The sequence below is a fragment of the Schistocerca serialis genome, chromosome 9 (assembly GCF_023864345.2).
Source record: "Schistocerca serialis cubense isolate TAMUIC-IGC-003099 chromosome 9, iqSchSeri2.2, whole genome shotgun sequence".
Lineage (NCBI taxonomy): Eukaryota > Metazoa > Arthropoda > Insecta > Orthoptera > Acrididae > Schistocerca > Schistocerca serialis.
Genome location: NC_064646.1, coordinates 131,757,678 through 131,775,544, shown reverse-complemented (window position 1 = coordinate 131,775,544; position 17,867 = coordinate 131,757,678). Strand labels below are relative to the sequence as shown.

At 37.1% G+C, this 17,867-nt stretch overlaps 1 protein-coding gene across 1 annotated transcript in view; it reads left to right on the top strand.

Moving 5' to 3' along the window:
• The window catches only part of LOC126419013 (Meckel syndrome type 1 protein), a 113,673-nt gene extending 96,093 nt beyond the window's left edge, over positions 1–17,580 (top strand). Inside the window, exons 7-8 of the mRNA XM_050086067.1 lie at positions 11,090–11,328; positions 17,097–17,580. Coding sequence (XP_049942024.1) covers positions 11,090–11,328; positions 17,097–17,327 — 470 coding nt within the window. The 3' untranslated portion in view covers positions 17,328–17,580. The remainder of the gene's footprint in view (positions 1–11,089; positions 11,329–17,096) is intronic.
• Positions 17,581–17,867: the final 287 nt, after the last annotated feature.

Here is a 17,867-nt window from a genome sequence, read left to right as displayed (position 1 = left end):
GTCCTGGATTGTAATTCCCAAGAACTTTGTCCATTTTTTCCTTTTTTACAATGTCATTTCCTATGGATAATTTCATGTCAAATTCTATTTGTTTCCTTGTGTTAAATTCCATCATTGCAGTCTATGAAGCACTTACATTTAGATGGCTTTCATTGAAATACTTGACTGTTTCATTAGTTACACTGTTGCACAGTACCTCCAGACTCTCATAGTCTTTGTGCTTACACACTATTGATGTGTCATCTGCGTACAATATTTTTGTACAGTTAGGAGAACAATACTGTATATCATTAACATAAATCAAGAAAAGAAGGGGTCCCAAGACAGAACCTTGAGGCACTCCATATTTGATATCAGTAATTTTAGATTTGTAAGACCCACTGTTTGTTTTAAGCAAGACAAATTGTTTTCTATTGCTCATATACGATTTTATTAGCTCATAGCCAGTTCTTCTGATACCCAGGTTCCACAGCTTGTCAAGTAATATGGTGATGTTGACACAATCAAAAACTTTTTCTAGATCAAGGAACACTCCAGTTACATACTCCTTGTTCTCTATGGCCGTTATTATTTTGTCTATTAATTGTGCTGCTGCTACTGATGTTGACTTGTTTTTCATAAGGTCATTCTGATTTTCAAATATTAAATTGTGTTGACTCAGGAATGTCATTAGTCTAGTATAAATAACTTTCTCAACTACCTTAGAAAATGCAGGTAAGATTGAGATGGGGCGGTAGTTTTCAATTTTAGATTTATCACCTTTCTTCTAAATCGGAGTTACTTGTGCTGTCTTTAGACTATCTGGGAAACAACCTGATGCAATTACATCATTTACTGCTGTGGCCATGGCATCAGATATGTTGTTTATGCATCTTTTCAGTGTACTGATAGACAATCCATCATAGCCTGCTGATTTTGTATTTTTTAAATACATTACTATGTTTTTGACTTCCTTGTTATTGGTTGGGGCCAAGTATATGCTTTGTTTGATTTGAATGCCCCTATATCTATGCTGAAGATTCTTAAAATGGTCATTGACAGATTTTCCAACAGAAGAAAAGTACTCATTAAAAACATTTGCAATCTGACATTGACATTTCATGATTTATGGTTTATAGTAAAATCACTTGTTGATCTGTCCTTACAATACCTAAAGCTATTTATTACTTTCCAAACAGCTAAACCTGTGTTAGTAGAGTTTCTTAACATTGCGGCTGCATATTTACTTTTAGTTTCTAGCAGAAGATCTTTATAGTAATCCTGATAGTTCTTAAATTCTACCTTTAGTCTATTATTATTGTTATTATTTATCATTGCATATTGGAAAAATCTAAGTTTCTCTCTTGCTGTTTTTACTTCATGATTTATCCAGTTATTTTTTGTATCTTTTTGCAGTCATTTACTGTAAAGGTCATTTCTGGGCATAAGACATTGAAGCAATAATAAAAATTTGATGAAAAATCACTGAAAGTAATGCTGTTTTTTTCAACCCCATTGTAAGCTTTTCAGTAAACTGTTGAAATCTTTAACATTGTCGTCATTGGTGATTCTTTTTGTCACATATTGTTTCTCTTTTCTATTGACATGAAGATTTTCAGCTTCTATCAATACCTGTATTGTGTGGTGTTCAGAAATGGCAAGCTTCAGAACTGATGCACTGCATGTAAAGTGGGACATGTTAAATATAATGTTGTCAGTGCATGATTTTACACTATTGACCTCTCTAGTGGGCTCGTTTATCAGAAATGTTAAGTTAAATTGAGCTAGTATTAGCATTAGTTTTTTAGATACAAAGTCATTGGACAGCAAGTCAAGTTTATAACTCCAGTTAGTATTATGTTAACCCAGCCATTTTTATTGCAGTGTTTACTGTCAATGTCAACAGCAGGTCATTAAGAACATCAAAGAAACTATCTAGGCTACCAGATGGAGGTCTGTATAGGCCTATAATTATTAAGTTCTCTTTCCCCCATTTATAATTCATTGCTGCTAGTTCTATTACACCCTCAATGCTGAAAGCACTTACATCTATTACACTATAATTACTACCACTGGCTGCAAAGATAGCTACCCCACCACCACGTTTCTCTTTTCTACTGAAGGCAGAGCAAAAGATCATGTAAAGTGGCTTACATACACTAATTAGCTGATCTGTGTACCAGTGTTCACGTATAACTAAAACATCAGGGTTATCAGTTGGTGCAATGGTATCCAACTCGTTGTGCTTATTGCCAAGACTTTAAAAGTTCTGCTGAATTAATTTGAAAGTGAGTTCGGATTGTTGAACGCTTGATGGACATGCCACCATACCAGACTGGTTGTTTTTAAGAGTACAAGGGTTACGCTGTATGATATTAGGGCTAAGTTTCTCCTGCTGGACCATACAGGGAGATTTAGAGCTACCAGGCTATCCAGCATCGTTTACTAGTTTCCTTGGCTTGTCAGCTGTAGCTCTTTGTGTGGCAAGTCCTGTTTGGGTGGGTTGTGCCATTCTTTAGCAATGCACTTATTTACACTGCTTTGTGTGATGTTTCGTCTGATTTCATCAATAATTAATTTACTCACAATCTTTTTACCTCTCTTGTTCACGTGCATACCATGAGTTGTGTGCAGGTTTCTATCTAGGTTACTGACGTTTACCAAAGACACATTGCGAAGTTTGTTACATATTGTTTTAAGCCTAACATTTGTTTTATGCACTTCCAAGTTCGCAATAGACTGGCCCATTAGATCATGTCTCTGTGGAATGTTAACGACAATTACTTTGGTGCCAGTCAACTTACCGAGTGTTGCTTTCATGTGCCTGATAGTGTAATTTGCTTCATTTTTAGCCACATCATTTGTACCACCAATGATAACGACATAATCATTCACTGAGAACGATTCACTATGTTGCACACATGGCTTCAGTACAGCAGAAAGAGGTGCACCAGGTTGAATGTGAACCACAGCTGTGAAGTCATCTTGGATATTCGCGATGTTTTGGGCTGTTTTGCGACCATGACTGTTTCCATAATAAGAATTATTATGTTAAAGAATTACAAAGATATTGCTATTGGAATACCATTCATATATATTTTTAATCATTATGTATTGTCTGTTTTAGTAGTACTGAGATGATATTTGTGAAGAAATGTGAGTTCTTGAAATCTGTAATCTCGTTTACAATTCGTCTTTACACTTTTGGTGACAAATGAATATTTCCATTTCCTTCTAGATCTCCATTTTCTATCTCTTCTGTAAAGTATGCAGCACTTTAATAGTGTAGTCTGTTGCAACACTGTGTCCTGTTTTATCTGTACACTTCACTGTAGCTGATTTGTTAGCTTTGTGTGTTCTTCAAAATGGGTATTAAAAATTTTGCGTGTTTGGCTAATGTACTTCTAATGCAATGGTTGCTCATTCCTTTATAAATCCCTGATTTGCTTTGTTTCTCGGCTGTTTGTGTGATGTTATGCACCAGTTTCTCTCTTAAATTTTTAGTGGTGGCAAAAGTTATTCTGACATCTGTGTTCTTAAACAGCTTGCCTATTTTGTTTGAAATTACCCCTAAATAGTAGTAAATGGTATAGTTATAAACTCAGGTTTTTGTATGTAAGGTAAAATAAGGGCGGAGGGAGGGACGGAGGAGTGAAAGGGAAGAGGGGAGGAGGGAAAGAGGGTAGGGAAAGGAGAAAAGGGGGAAAGGGAAGAGGGGGGGAAGGGAGGGGTAGAGGGGAGGGAGGGAAGGAAGGGAAAGGAGGAAAGAGAAATTAAGTATGCTAATAACAGCCACACAATACATTTACTCCTTTAGAAGTTTGTTGTGAAGAATCAGGCACAATTTGACAATAACAGTAGCAGTCATAAATACAGTAAACCTTGTATAATTTGGAAATCTGTCCAGATCGTACAAGTATTTCATTCTCAAAGTATTCAATACACTTCTATATGCCAATTTTCTGTATAAAGCAGAAAATGTCTAAGAGGGAAATGGAATGCAAATTTTAAGACTTAATCAATAGTTGATTGCATGATGTCGAAAAGAACTTATACAGTTTTACTGTATTACAGTATACATTAGTTATCCACAACTCTACAGGGACACCACTTTTAACACAAAGACTATACTGCCCTGAGAATGCTGTTATGCAGCGCAAAACTGAGAAAAGGGGTTAAGCACAGCACAGTGCGGTGCTGCGGGAGTGGACATCAAACCACACCACCCTGTGTAACAACGAACAAGCTACGTGCAGTGTCAGTAAACCGTAGGAAATGCTCCATTCTTGAGCGAACTGTTTGTTAGCATTTCTCAGTTGCCATTATTATTATGTGCATTAACGCACACTGGAACATTGTTGCACATCTACAAATACTCTGCTGCAATCTGCACAATGAGAGAGGTGGGCGTTGTTCCGTTAAATAATGGTTTTACCCAGCAAGGTCAAGCATTCCAAGGAAATGCACTACCTGCATTATTTTGTGCCAGATTCAGTTGACTAGTAGCACTTTAAGTGATAACATGATGTCAAACAAAAAGTGTGTGTTGCTAATAATAGTAATAATAATAATAATAATAATAAATCCCATGGAGGCCCGGGAAAAGAATAGGACTCTGGTATGTCCTGCCGTCGTAAAAGGTGATGAAAAGAACAAACCACTAATAGGACTAACCCCCCTTTTAGTGTGATTAGTTGGTTCAGGACAGAACTAAAGAAGCCTCGGACAAGCGCCGTCATGGTCGGGGACGACGCTTGAACCCTATGCCCGCCCACAATGGTAACGACAATGCTAGCCAACTGGAAAATGATTCAAATCCAAATAGAGGTGTTTTGCAGGATATGCTTCCTGCAATCACCCTAGAAGGAAAACAAAGACAGAGGATGAGATGGTCAGATGAAGTTAATCGACACCTCATGTTCTGTTATTACCAAGCAACAAACCTAGGAACCAACACAACTGGATACAGATCACAAGTATACACAACATTTATTACCAGATACCCAGAATTAAAATTTTAAACAGAATAATGACTAGCTGATCAGATCCGTGTAATAATCAAAAATAACAGGAGACCCCAGTCAGAATTAGAAAACATCAAACAACAAGTACAACAAATACTGGAACAAAATAATGTGCAATCAGAAGAAGAAGAAAATACAGTAATGGACTCAAACATCCCAGAGCAAACAAACAAAGAACAACACGCATCAATTAAACAGTCAGAGGAAAACGAAATCTTTAGACAGCCACCAGAACAAGCACAAATAGAACACGAAGTGACACACATGTTAGATATAGAAGAAAAATTTCAGCTGACATATATAGAATACAAAGACACAAATACAGACATTAGACCATTCTTGCATAGACCGCCAAATAACCCACAAGTCGAAACAACAATAAAAACTATCAACACAATCATACACAACAAAATAAATGAAAACACAACTATGGAAGAGTTACAACTACTGGTTTATATAGGAGCACTCACTACACTAAATATACACACTAGGCAGAGATCAGAACCAACCAACACACAGAAGAAACCCACAAAACCAGCATGGCAACACAGGCTACAGATCAGAATAGAAAAACTGAGAAAAGACATCGGACAGCTAACACAATTTATAAGAAATGAAATGTCAGAAAAAAAACGAAAAAGGTTAGGTAAAATCTCACAACAAGAAGCGATAGAGCAATTAGATGAAAAGAAGCAGAAATTACAAGCATTGGCCAAAACGAATTAGAAGATACAAAAAAAGTGAAAATAGAAGGAAACAAAACCAAACATTCAACACAAACCAAAAGAAATTTTACCAGACAATAGATAACACACACATTAAAATAGACAATCCACCAAACATAACAGACATGGAACACTTCTGGAGCAACATATGGTCAAACCCGGTACAACATAACAGGCATGCACGGTGGATACAAGCAGAAACAGATACATACAAGATGATACCACAAATGCCCGAAGTGATAATTTTGCAACATGAAGTCACCCAAGCAATCATTTCTACTCACAATTGGAAAGCCCCTGGAAAAGATAAAATAGCAAATTTCTGGCTAAAGAAATTCACCTCAACACATTCACATCTAACTAAATTATTTAACATATTTAAAAACAAAGATGATGTGACTTACCATACGAAAGCGCTGGCAGGTCGATAGAAACACAAACAGACACATACATACACACAAAATTCAAGCTTTCGCAACAAACTGTTGCCTCATCAGGAAAGAGGGAAGGAGAGGGAAAGACGAAAGGACGTGGGTGTTAAGAGAGAGGGTAAGGAGTCATTCCAATCCCGGGAGCGGAAAGACTTACCTTAGGGGGAAAAAAGGATGGGTATACACTCGCACACACACACATATCCATCCACACATATACAGACACAAGCAGACATAAATTATTTAACAGTTACATTGCAGACCCATACACATTCCCTGATAAACTTACACATGGCATAACTTATCTGAAACCTAAAGATCAAGCAGACACAGCAAACCCAGCTAAATATCGCCCCATAACATGCCTACCAACAATATACAAAATATTAACTTCAGTCATTACACAGAAATTAATGATACATACAACACAGAACAAAATTATAAATGAAGAACAAAAAGGCTGTTGCAAAGGAGCACGAAGATGTAAAGAGCAACTGATAATAGATGCAGAGGTGACATATCAAGCTAAAACTAAACAAAGGTCGCTACACTACGCATACATTGATTACCAAAAAGCTTTTTATAGTGTACACCACTCATGGTTACTACAAATATTGGAAATATACAAAGTAGATTCTAAATTGACACAGTTCCTAGACATAGTAATGAAAAATTGGAAAACCACACTTAATATCCAAACAAATTCAAATAATATCACATCACAGCCAATACAGATTAAGCGTGGAATATACCTAGGAGACTCATTAAGTCCTTTCTGGTTCTGCCTTGCTATGAACCCACTATCCAACATGCTAAATAATACAAATTATGGATACAATATTACTGGAACATACCCACACAAAATCACACATTTGCTATACATGGATGATCTAAAACTACTGGCAGCAACAAATCAACAACTCAACCAATTACTAAAGATAACATAAGTATTCAGCAATGATATAAATATGGCTTTTGGAACAGACAAATGTAAGAAAAATAGCATAGTCAAGGGAAAACACACTAAACAAGAAGATTACATATTGGATAACCACAGCGACTGCATAGAAGCAATGGAAAAAACAGATGTCTATAAATATCTAGGATACAGACAAAAAATAGGAATAGATAATACAAATATTAATGGAGAACTAAAAGAAAAATATAGACAAAGACTAACAAAAATACTGAAAACAGAATTGACAGCAAGAAACAAGACAAAAGCTATAAATACTTATGCTATACCAATATTGACCTACTCATTTGGAGTAGTGAAATGGAGTAACACAGACCTAGAAGCACTCAATACACTTACACGATCACAATGCCACAAATATAGAATACATCAAATACATTCAGCAACTGAAAGATTCACATTAAGCAGAAAGGAAGGAGGAAGGGGATTTATCGACATAAAAAACCTACATTATGGACAGGTAGACAATTTAAGAAAATTCTTTCTAGAACGAGCAGAAACTAGCAAAATACACAAAGCAATCACTCATATAAATACATCGGCTACACCACTGCAATTTCATAACCACTTCTACAACCCTTTAGATCACATAACATCAACAGATACAAAGAAAGTGAATTGGAAGGGGAAGGCACTACATGGCAAGCACCCGTATCATCTAACACAGCCACACATCGATCAAGACGCATCCAACACATGGCTAAGAAAAGGCAATATATACAGTGAGATGGAAGGATTCATGATTGCAATACAGGATCACACAATAAACACCAGATATTACAGCAAGCATATTATTAAAGATCCCAATACCACAACAGATAAATGCAGACTTTGCAAACAACAAATAGAAACAGTAGATCACATCACAAGCGGATGTACAATACTAGCAAATACAGAATACCCCAGAAGACATGACAATGTAGCAAAAATAATACATCAACAGCTTGCCTTACAACATAAACTTATAAAATAACATGTTCCCACATACAAGTATGCACCAGAAAATGTACTGGAGAACGATGAATACAAATTATACTGGAACAGAACCATTATAACAGATAAAACAACACCACATAACATACCTGACATGATACTCACCAATAAAAAGAAGAAATTAACACAACTAATCGAAATATCCATACCCAATACAACAAATATACAAAAGAAAACAGGAGAAAAAATTGAAAAATACATCCAACTGGCTGAGGAAGTCAAGGACATGTGGCATCAGGATAAAGTTGACATCATACCAATTATACTATCAACTGCAGGAGTCATACCACACAATATCCACCAGTACATCAATGCAATACAGCTACATCCAAACTTATATATACAACTACAGAAATCTGTAATTATTGACACTTGTTCAATTACCCGAAAGTTCCTAAATGCAATGTAACATATACCATACAGTTAAAAGGAAGTCACGCTTGATCAAGGTCCGCGTCACCTTCCATTTTTAACCAGACATAATGTCTGAGACAAGAAAGAAATAATAATAATAATGTCTGAGACAGTAAAGAATAATAATAATAATGTTTATTTGTCCATGTTAACTTTACAGTCTTGGACATCATCATTTTTTGTACAATTATATCAATATCATGTCATTCCAAGAATGAATATATACATCAAGTAGCACATTGTATATCATTCCATGCAATAATATTATAAACACATTAGCACATTATATATCATTCCATACATATAATGATTATATACATCAATTAGCCAATTATACCGCAGTGGCCAAGCGGTTCTAGGCGCTTCAGTCCGGAACCGTGCGACTGCTACAGCCGCAGGTTCGAATCCTGCCTCGGGCATGGATGTGTGTGATGTCTTTAGGTTTAAATAGTTCTAAGTTCTAGGGGACTGATGACCTCAGATGTTAAGTCCCATAGTGCTCAGAGCCATTTTTTAGCCAATTATAACAGTACCACCACTAATATACCACAGTATGTAAAAGAATAAACTAGCAGTACTGCAGCTCAGAAATCTTTTAATGAGTATAAACATCTTTCTATTAACCAATTTTTCAACTTGATCGTGGAAAGATTGCCTTGGAGTTGCTTTATATTTTTTGGCAACTTATTATAGAATTGTCTCCCAGTTACATATGGACTGTGGTCTGTAGCTTTCTTGTTAGTCCGTATCCTATGATAGTCACTTTTGGCTCAAGTATTGTAATTATGGATGTCACTGTTCTTTACACTATTTTCCTCGTTCTCTTTTACAAACATTATGGTCTTAAATACAACAATGAGTAAACAGTCAGTAATTTATAATTTTTGAAATAGTCCCTACAGGACTGGCGTTTTGCTCTTTAATGAAAAGATTAGGGTAATTGAGGTGAATAAGGAAGACAGACTTTCTGTGCACAAAATAATGTTGTGATTCAAATGCGATAAAACACAAATTTATGATACTTTAAGAAACAGAGATAAGATATGAGATGAAGAAGACAGGAAATAAAGAAATTAATGAGATAGTTTGGGAATGGTTCATAAGTGCATGGGCAAAAAAGTTGCCTTTGTCTGGATCCATGTTGCAGAGTGAGGCTCTGAAAGTCACTAAAGAGCTTGGAAATATGGAGTTTAATGTGTCCACAGGATGGCTGGACAGTTTCAAAGCTAGGCACAACAACATTGTGTGGAATAAATGTGTGGAGAAGCTAAAGATGTGTAGGAAAGTGTAGCAACAGAATGAAAGACAGTACTGTAGCACCTAATTGCAAATTATGACCCAAAAGATGTCTTCAGTGCTGATTAAATGGGACTGTTTTACTGCACACGGCCTTCAAAATCACCAATTTGATGTGAAAAGTGCACCAATGGAAAAGTGTCCAACAACAGACTCAGTGAACCGCTGTGAAACACATTTCATGAAATGAAGAAGCCACCGATGACTGGAAAGGCAGCAATACCATGTTGTTTCAAATGCATAGAAAATTTTATTTTGGTTCCATACCAATTCCTTTTTGAGCAAGTTTCACTGTATAATGCTAGAAACAAAGATAGCCTCCACTATCCACAACTTTGCCTCACTCTTTCACAAGAAGGAACAAAGTAGTCATAAAATATTGGCTGTCTTCCTCTGTATGAATTAAAGGTGCCAGCAAATAATGAAAATTAAGGAAACCAAATTGAAATCATTTCTGCTTGACAACTCCTGCTCTGTAGATGAATTTATGAATAGATTATATTTATCAAATTTTGTTGTTGCTTACAATTTAAAAAAAAAAATATCATTTATATAAATGGCCAGGATGTAGCCAGGTTTCCACAGAAAAATTATACATCATACATTTAAAGTTACTGACACATTCCACTCCATAGGGAGTCACAAATATGCTCCATGAAACAGGCCAAAAACTAAAGTAGTAGTTTCTTTTCCCTCCAAAATATCCAGATAACTGTGTAAGATATTGATTTACAGACTTTTCAAGGGCAAAAGGAGCTATTACTGTATGATAGCAAATTGTCAGTGCAGCCTGTAGAAGATGTTTCCTTTAATTTTTTCTCTTTTATAATGAATATATTAGTTCATTGCACATTCTTGAATGTTATTATTGATAACAAAATCGGCAGGATGTGGTGAATGCATAAATGAGTAATGATGGCCAATTTCAAAGAAACTTTGGCATACATAATTACCAGACAAGATGTAAAATCTTTCCACGTATATTGTAAAACCTTATCTCAATTCAATAGTGGAGTTCTTTACTCTGGTGCTAGGAAATTATTAAATCCTAAAAAATCAATTCTAAAATCACACCCTATCAACCCCTTTCTTTATAAATTATCAGCCTTCTTTTGTTGCCCTATTGCAGGTACACTACGTCACTGCCACCAACACACACTGCTCAGCTTGTGTCTAGGATATTACAAACATATTACATACATGCTAAAACAAACATGCTTCAACATCTACGAAACTGAATGTCTGTTGCAGAAACACAGTGCCTTCGCCCCCAGCTACTGATGCGAGTTGCTTCGCTAGATAGTTGGGGCCGTTTCCGTGTGGAAGGCTACTGCCATGTACCTTTGCCTAACAGCGCAGGTCGTCATACTCTTTCTGTACCCTCTTGGCGGTTCACACCGGATGGACGCTTACATGAAATGAGACGTTTCTTTGTTGGAGGTGGTTGTAATGTTTCAATGGACATAGCTGGAGTGCCAGATGCAGTAAAGGTTAGTAGTTGCTAATAATTACTGAAACTGAAACTACTGAATAAATTTATTTATTTATTTATTTTTCCTATAGGGTAAGGTTCAGTAATGTTTGCATACAGATCAAATTATTCACAGTGTTGTTTGCATCATATTCATCATTTAGTTCATTAACACGTAAGAACTTTCTCTGCCTTTTTTTTTTTTTTATATAGTGTGGTGTATCTGCATTTTTGAAAAAATACATTTGTGCTCAGTGAATAATAGTTGCTGCTTTCCTGCATTCTGTTACATTTGTTCTTAATTATAGAGTATCTTAAACTTTGCTTCTTTAAGCAACCAGTAGAAAAAAACTGAAATCAAAGGTGAAACAACTGCACTAACAAGAACATTATCAGTTGAACAGATGGCACTCCTGGCCCAGTTTTTCCCTCTTCTGGAAATGATGGAGACAGGAAGGACAGTGCAGAAAGATTCATTCATTCACTCATTTTACCTGGTGACACAAAGAACAGAAAGTAAGAATCTGGTTCACTTTTTGTCCATAGAGGATATCATTTATCATCCTGCAAAGGAGTCAGAAATCTGGCCAGGATGGCAGCGCCATTATACTTATGCCAAAGAAATTGGGGGGGGGGGGGGGGGTGTATTTTAGTGTATGTCCCAATATTTTTACAATTGACAAACTGTCACATTGCTATTGGTCTGTACATCAGTACATGCAATAATATGACTTAGCTTATGTGAGAGGTACAGAAATCAATTCCCTGCCTGCTATAATAGCCGCTGACTTAAATGACCGTTTAGAACAAGAACAGAAATAGGATGTTCAGTGTATATATTTGACCTTAACTGCTAACAATGCTTTGCTGGCAACAGTAATAGAACTACACTGATATTCCAGTCTTCCTCAGTTGTTTATAATCGTTTGGCATCTGCTATTTCATTTGCAGATGATAATGGTGACTCTCTTCAAATCTATGCTGACGGACTAATATGCCTTCAGTTTTCCATCCATCAAAATAACACTATTTTCAACAAGACTGTCACTTTTCTCTTATTTTCTTATGTCCCACCAGCATGAAATTTCCACTCCAAAAACATGTTTGACAATTTGTGACTATAAATCTTATACATCAGTTCTGTGGAATGTAGGTTGGGGTGATAGAGAGTAATAGTGTGACAAAATTGGTTTTCTTCCAAAATTTTGTCAGTTGTATAAAAGGCAAAGGTTAATGCTCCTTAACTATCTCCAAATGTCTTGCATTCCTTAGATGTAGTTCATAAGGTATGTGATTACTGGACAGTCTGCTGGGTATTTCAAATTTTGACAAAATAGAAGAAAGTGGCACTTACTCTCCTGTTTGTTGTGATATGGAGCATTATAAAAATGACTAAACTTTTAGGTGATAATTCTGGAATAAGCTGAGTTTATACACATTTCTTAAAACAATTTGGTGTCTTTTTCTATATAACTATTCTGATTTTTGTTTTTCAAGTCATATATGAAAACAGATCCCAGAACAAATCCCAAGTCAGTGCCTGAATCCACAACAGTTTATTGTTAACCAGCAGTTCTGTTCAACAATACTTCTTGCTTAGTCTCCCTTTGGTAACATTTGTCTACAGTCTAATGTGTATGAATCCATGTTTTATATCTGCTTTAATTCTGCTACATAATAATACATTTATCCTTATTGGCAATAAATATTTCATTGTGAGCACTTTGATTCTTCTTGAAACTTCCTGGCAGATTAAAACTGTGTGCCGGACCGAGACTTGAACTCGGACCTTTGCCTTTCGCAGGCAAGTGCTCTACCAACTGAGCTACCCAAGCACGACTCACGGCCCGTCCTCACAGCTTTACTTCTGCCAGTACCTCATCTCCTACCTTCCAAACTTGGCAAACGTCCCGAGTTCGAGTCTCGGTCCGGCACACAGTTTTAATCTGCCAGGAAGTTTCATATCATCGCACACTCCACTACAGAGTGAAAATCTCATTCTGGAAACATCCCCCAGGCTGTGGCTAAGCCATGTCTCCGCAATATCCTTTCTTTCAGGAGTGCTAGTTCTGCAAGGTTCGCAGAAGAGCTTCTGTAAAGTTTGGAAGGTAGGAGACGAGGTACTGGCAGAAGTAAAGCTGTGAGGATGGGGTATGAGTCGTGCTTGGGTAGCTCAGTTGGTAGAGCACTTGCCCGCGAAAGGCAAAGGTCCCGAGTTTGAGTCTCGGTCCGGCACACAGTTTTAATCTACCAGGAAATTTCATATCAGCACACACTCCGCTGCACAGTGAAAATCACATTCTTGATTCTTCTTGTTTGGGGTAGATACATCAATCCCACTCCATTTGTCTTCATTTCCCTCCTTTTTCAAATTCCATACTATTGACTTACTCAACTTTAACATTTCGCTTGTACTTTCCATCAGCTTCTGTATCAGCACTGTCATTCCATCTTGTTTTCAATAAATGTTATGACATTAACAGCAGGTCATCACACCTGCCTGCAAAGACATGTTCCACATACACTATACACAGTGAGCTAACAATGCACACTACTTTGAACTGGAACATGGCTGTACCTAGTCATGTGACCAAGTAAGTTCCATAATCAATAGAAGCAGGGATCCTTTAGACATTTGTCAACAAGACTGAAGGCTAGCACTCACTTCAGCATGGAATCTCACTTTATTGGCCATACAGTGAAAATTCATCCAACAGCTCACAGCATGTAGGTGGATCAAGACTAGCCATGCAGAATTTCAGGCACATCCTATGGCACTGCAACCTACTCCCCACTGCTTTCTTCCATTTCCAACCACTACCATGAGAGCCAAAAATACAATACCTTAGCACCTGCACTCAGGGGCAGGCAGCTTCCATCGTATATAAATATGGCAGCATCAGCATTATATTAATACTTTGCAAGGTGATCATGAAATGTTGCATTATTTCAAAAGTGACACCTAACTGGAAACCTGGAAACTGATTAAGCATACTTACAAAAGAAATTAAGCAGATTAAGTATACTTACAGAAGAAATTTTCCTGCAACAGCTGAGAAAATAAAATGATATACTGATTTGAGAAGTAATTAAAACAGATAGATGTCTTAATTTACAGACTTCATGGTATACTGGCTAAGACATTAATTCATAGTATGAACTTTGAAAAGTCAGCATCTGCCATATTCCAATTGCATCTGCTTAGGCAGTAGAATACTTGAGAAGGATAAATTGCTGTCTGTCAAACCTTTTACTGTTTTAGATGAGTTTTTCCATGGCAGCACACCTTGCCCTAGATGCAGATGTGCATTTTGTACCACCTCACCAACCTTGTGTGCTGTGGACATGTCTAAACATGCTGCTCCCCAAGTATCTGTGTACTGTGGATGTCTTAACATCCACTCTCCATCTGACAAGGCCTCAGAAGGCCTAACAGTACCGAATGAATGCCATGTCATCCTCAGCCGATAGGCTTCACTGGATGTGGATATGGAAGGGCATGTGGTCAGCACACCATTCTCCCAGCTGTGACCGAAGCCACTACTTCTCTGTCAAGTAGCTTCTAAACTGGCCTCAAAAGGGTTGACTGCACACGCTTGCCAAGAGCGCTCAGCAGACCTGGATGCTCACCCAAGTCCGACAGCACTTAACTTTGGTGATCTGACAGGAACTGTTTTAACCTCTGTAGCAAGGCCATTGATCTTAACATCCACAGCTACATTTTTATCACAATCATCCAGTAGCTGTTCAAATTTCAGGCTGCTTAACTGGAGAATTTTTTGTATGTTTGCTGCTGTGGTTGCATGTTGCTGTTTTTGAATCAGCCTTACATTTATGAATATTGCAAAGGATTGATGACATACTGTTGTTCTTACCATTGCACATTTCTGCGAAAGTAGAGTACATATCCTTTTTAAGAACAAAATTACTCATACCTTCAATTGCTCAGTGGAGGAATTGTGGGTAACTTGATAGAACTGACAGTGTGAATTCTCCAGTACTGATAATATTGAATATCATTTAGGGAATACCAAGGACAGCAACAGTCCTAAGATGTTTGCATAAACAAATACAACACACCAGCCTCTTGTTTCTATGAGACACATAAACGATATTTTTTCAGTTTCCAAAAAGGCTCAGAAAGACAGTAAAATGCTTGGGAAAAGGGTATGTTTTAACTAATGTTTCATCAGAAAAAAGTTCATTTAATCAGTTTATGCATTTGCATTCAAGGAATTGGTTTCATGGCTCAGTTGTTGAATAGGAAACTATTCGAGCTTTCTGTATTTCTACATAATATACGAGGGCATGCTGAAAAAGTAATACTGCTCTGAATTGTGATGTGTAACATGGCAGCATTTAACTATGCCAGTTGGTGAGAAACAGCATTTTGTAATCAAGTTGCTAACCACAGAAAGCATGCATCCAATTGAAATCCATAGAAAAATGAAAGCTGTGTACAATAATGGGTCTCTTTACGATACTGTGATAGGTGATAAAAGTTAGATTCACCATTTTGACCCCAAAACAAAAGAGCATCAGTGGTGTTCTGCCACAAAGGATCACTGGTGCCAAAATAGTTCAAGACCATGCCATCAGTAAGGAAAATTGTGCTCAAAGTGTTGTGGAATGTTCATGGTGTGGTGCATTTGACATCTATGCCTGAAAGGCACCATCATAACACTGCAAGGGACTCTGTGACCCCCAGAAAAGTACACAGAGTGCCCTCTCCTTAAGCATGACAGTGCCAGCCCATACACAACTGTTTGTGACATCTGCAACAATCAAATGCCTGGGGTTTACTGTCATCAGTCATCCTCCATATGGTCCTGACTTGGCTCCATCCAATTTTCATCTTTTGCCAAAACTTAAAGAACACTTACAAAGACTTCAGTTTGATAGTGATGAAGTTGGCAAGCAGAGGTGAGGTTCTGGCTCATCAATAAAGTAAAACATTCATCACTGATAATATCAAAAAACTGGTCATCATTGAGAGAAATATGTTCATTGACAGGGAGAGTACATATGTTGACAAATAAATATGTAGACACAACGAACAAAGATGTTGAATATCAATAAATATTTAAAAAACTTTAAAGGTTTTTCACATAAAGAATTTGAAGGCATTACTTTTTGGCAAATCCTCAAACATATCATTAGGCATTCTGTTAAAAATGTCATATGAAACAAAATGATTTTTACTCACTAAAATGAAATACTAAAAGAATTGCAGGTTTGACAGTCTGAGTGGAAAGATATGCTAATCAGAAAACTTTATTGTTACTTTTATTCTCGTGACTCATGAAAAAGCTGAAAATCAATTATCAAACAATAGAAATTCCAGGTTGGAGTATCAACAATGTTAGGAAAGGAATACATTGATACTCACAGTAAAGATGACTGACTGAGTTGCAGACAGGTACAATGAAAAGATTGTTACACATTATAGCTTTCAGTCAAAGCCTTCTTCAGCAAAGAAAGCACACATTCACACCAGCAAGCAGACCTCACACACATGACTGCTACCAGAAGCAGCTCTGGCTAGTATCCTTTGCTGAAGAAGACTTTGGCCGAAAACACCGTCATGTATAGCAGTCTTTCTGTTGTGCATGTCTGCAACTCAGTGCGTCATCTTTACAGTGAGTAGCAGTCTATATCGTCACTGGCAGTGTCGTCTGTCTTTCTTCATCCTTCTAAAGTCTCTTTATCTGTGATGTTGTTTTGTTATATTTGTCTGCTTCATTTTTTATTTGTGTCACGTGTTAATATTAATCCATCTCCTTTCAGGGTAAACCAGTACTTGGCAAGTTTGGCTTGCGTACTGTTAGCAGTGGCACAGTCACAGTTCGAATGGACATTATTCACCAGACGTCTGAAAGGGCAGAGGGTTGGGGGAAGAATGTGCCCCATCACCTGTCATCATCAGCATTACTTAACAGTGTGGAAGCTGTGATTGCTGCTTTCAGCAGAGCTCGTCACAGGATGCTACGGGCAAGGCAGGGCCTCGATGTGCCATAGACAACTGTTCAGTGGATCCTGTCATATAGTGCCAAGCACAGTGTGTTCCAACAGCAAAGAGGATCAACTTGTATTCTGCTTAGTGCAGTGGTTGCAATCAGGTTAGGAACTGCTGGAAGACATAATGAAGTATTGCAGTCAAAATACAGACTTGTTAAACTGTAACAGTTTGGATATGCGTATACAATGCAAACAAATAAAAAATCACTTTTTTCCTTTAATAAAGTTTAATGGTCCTGTTGATTTAATCTGACTCCAGTTTTTCACTTATGCATGGTGAATATTAAGTAAAAGGACAAGTTGATTCTTTACAAGAAAGGGAATGGATGTTGAGTCTGTAATAACACAATTAGACCTGTTTCATCAAATTACAAGGCCTTAATTTATTATTTAACTGATGCATTTTTGGTGTTTGTGTTACCAGATTTCCTTTCAGAGAGATGAACAACGTGGTTGAGCTCGACATGTTTGTACACCAGCTCTGCAATAACAAGTCTATACAGTACTGAGAGGAATACTAGTACAAGTGCCACACACATG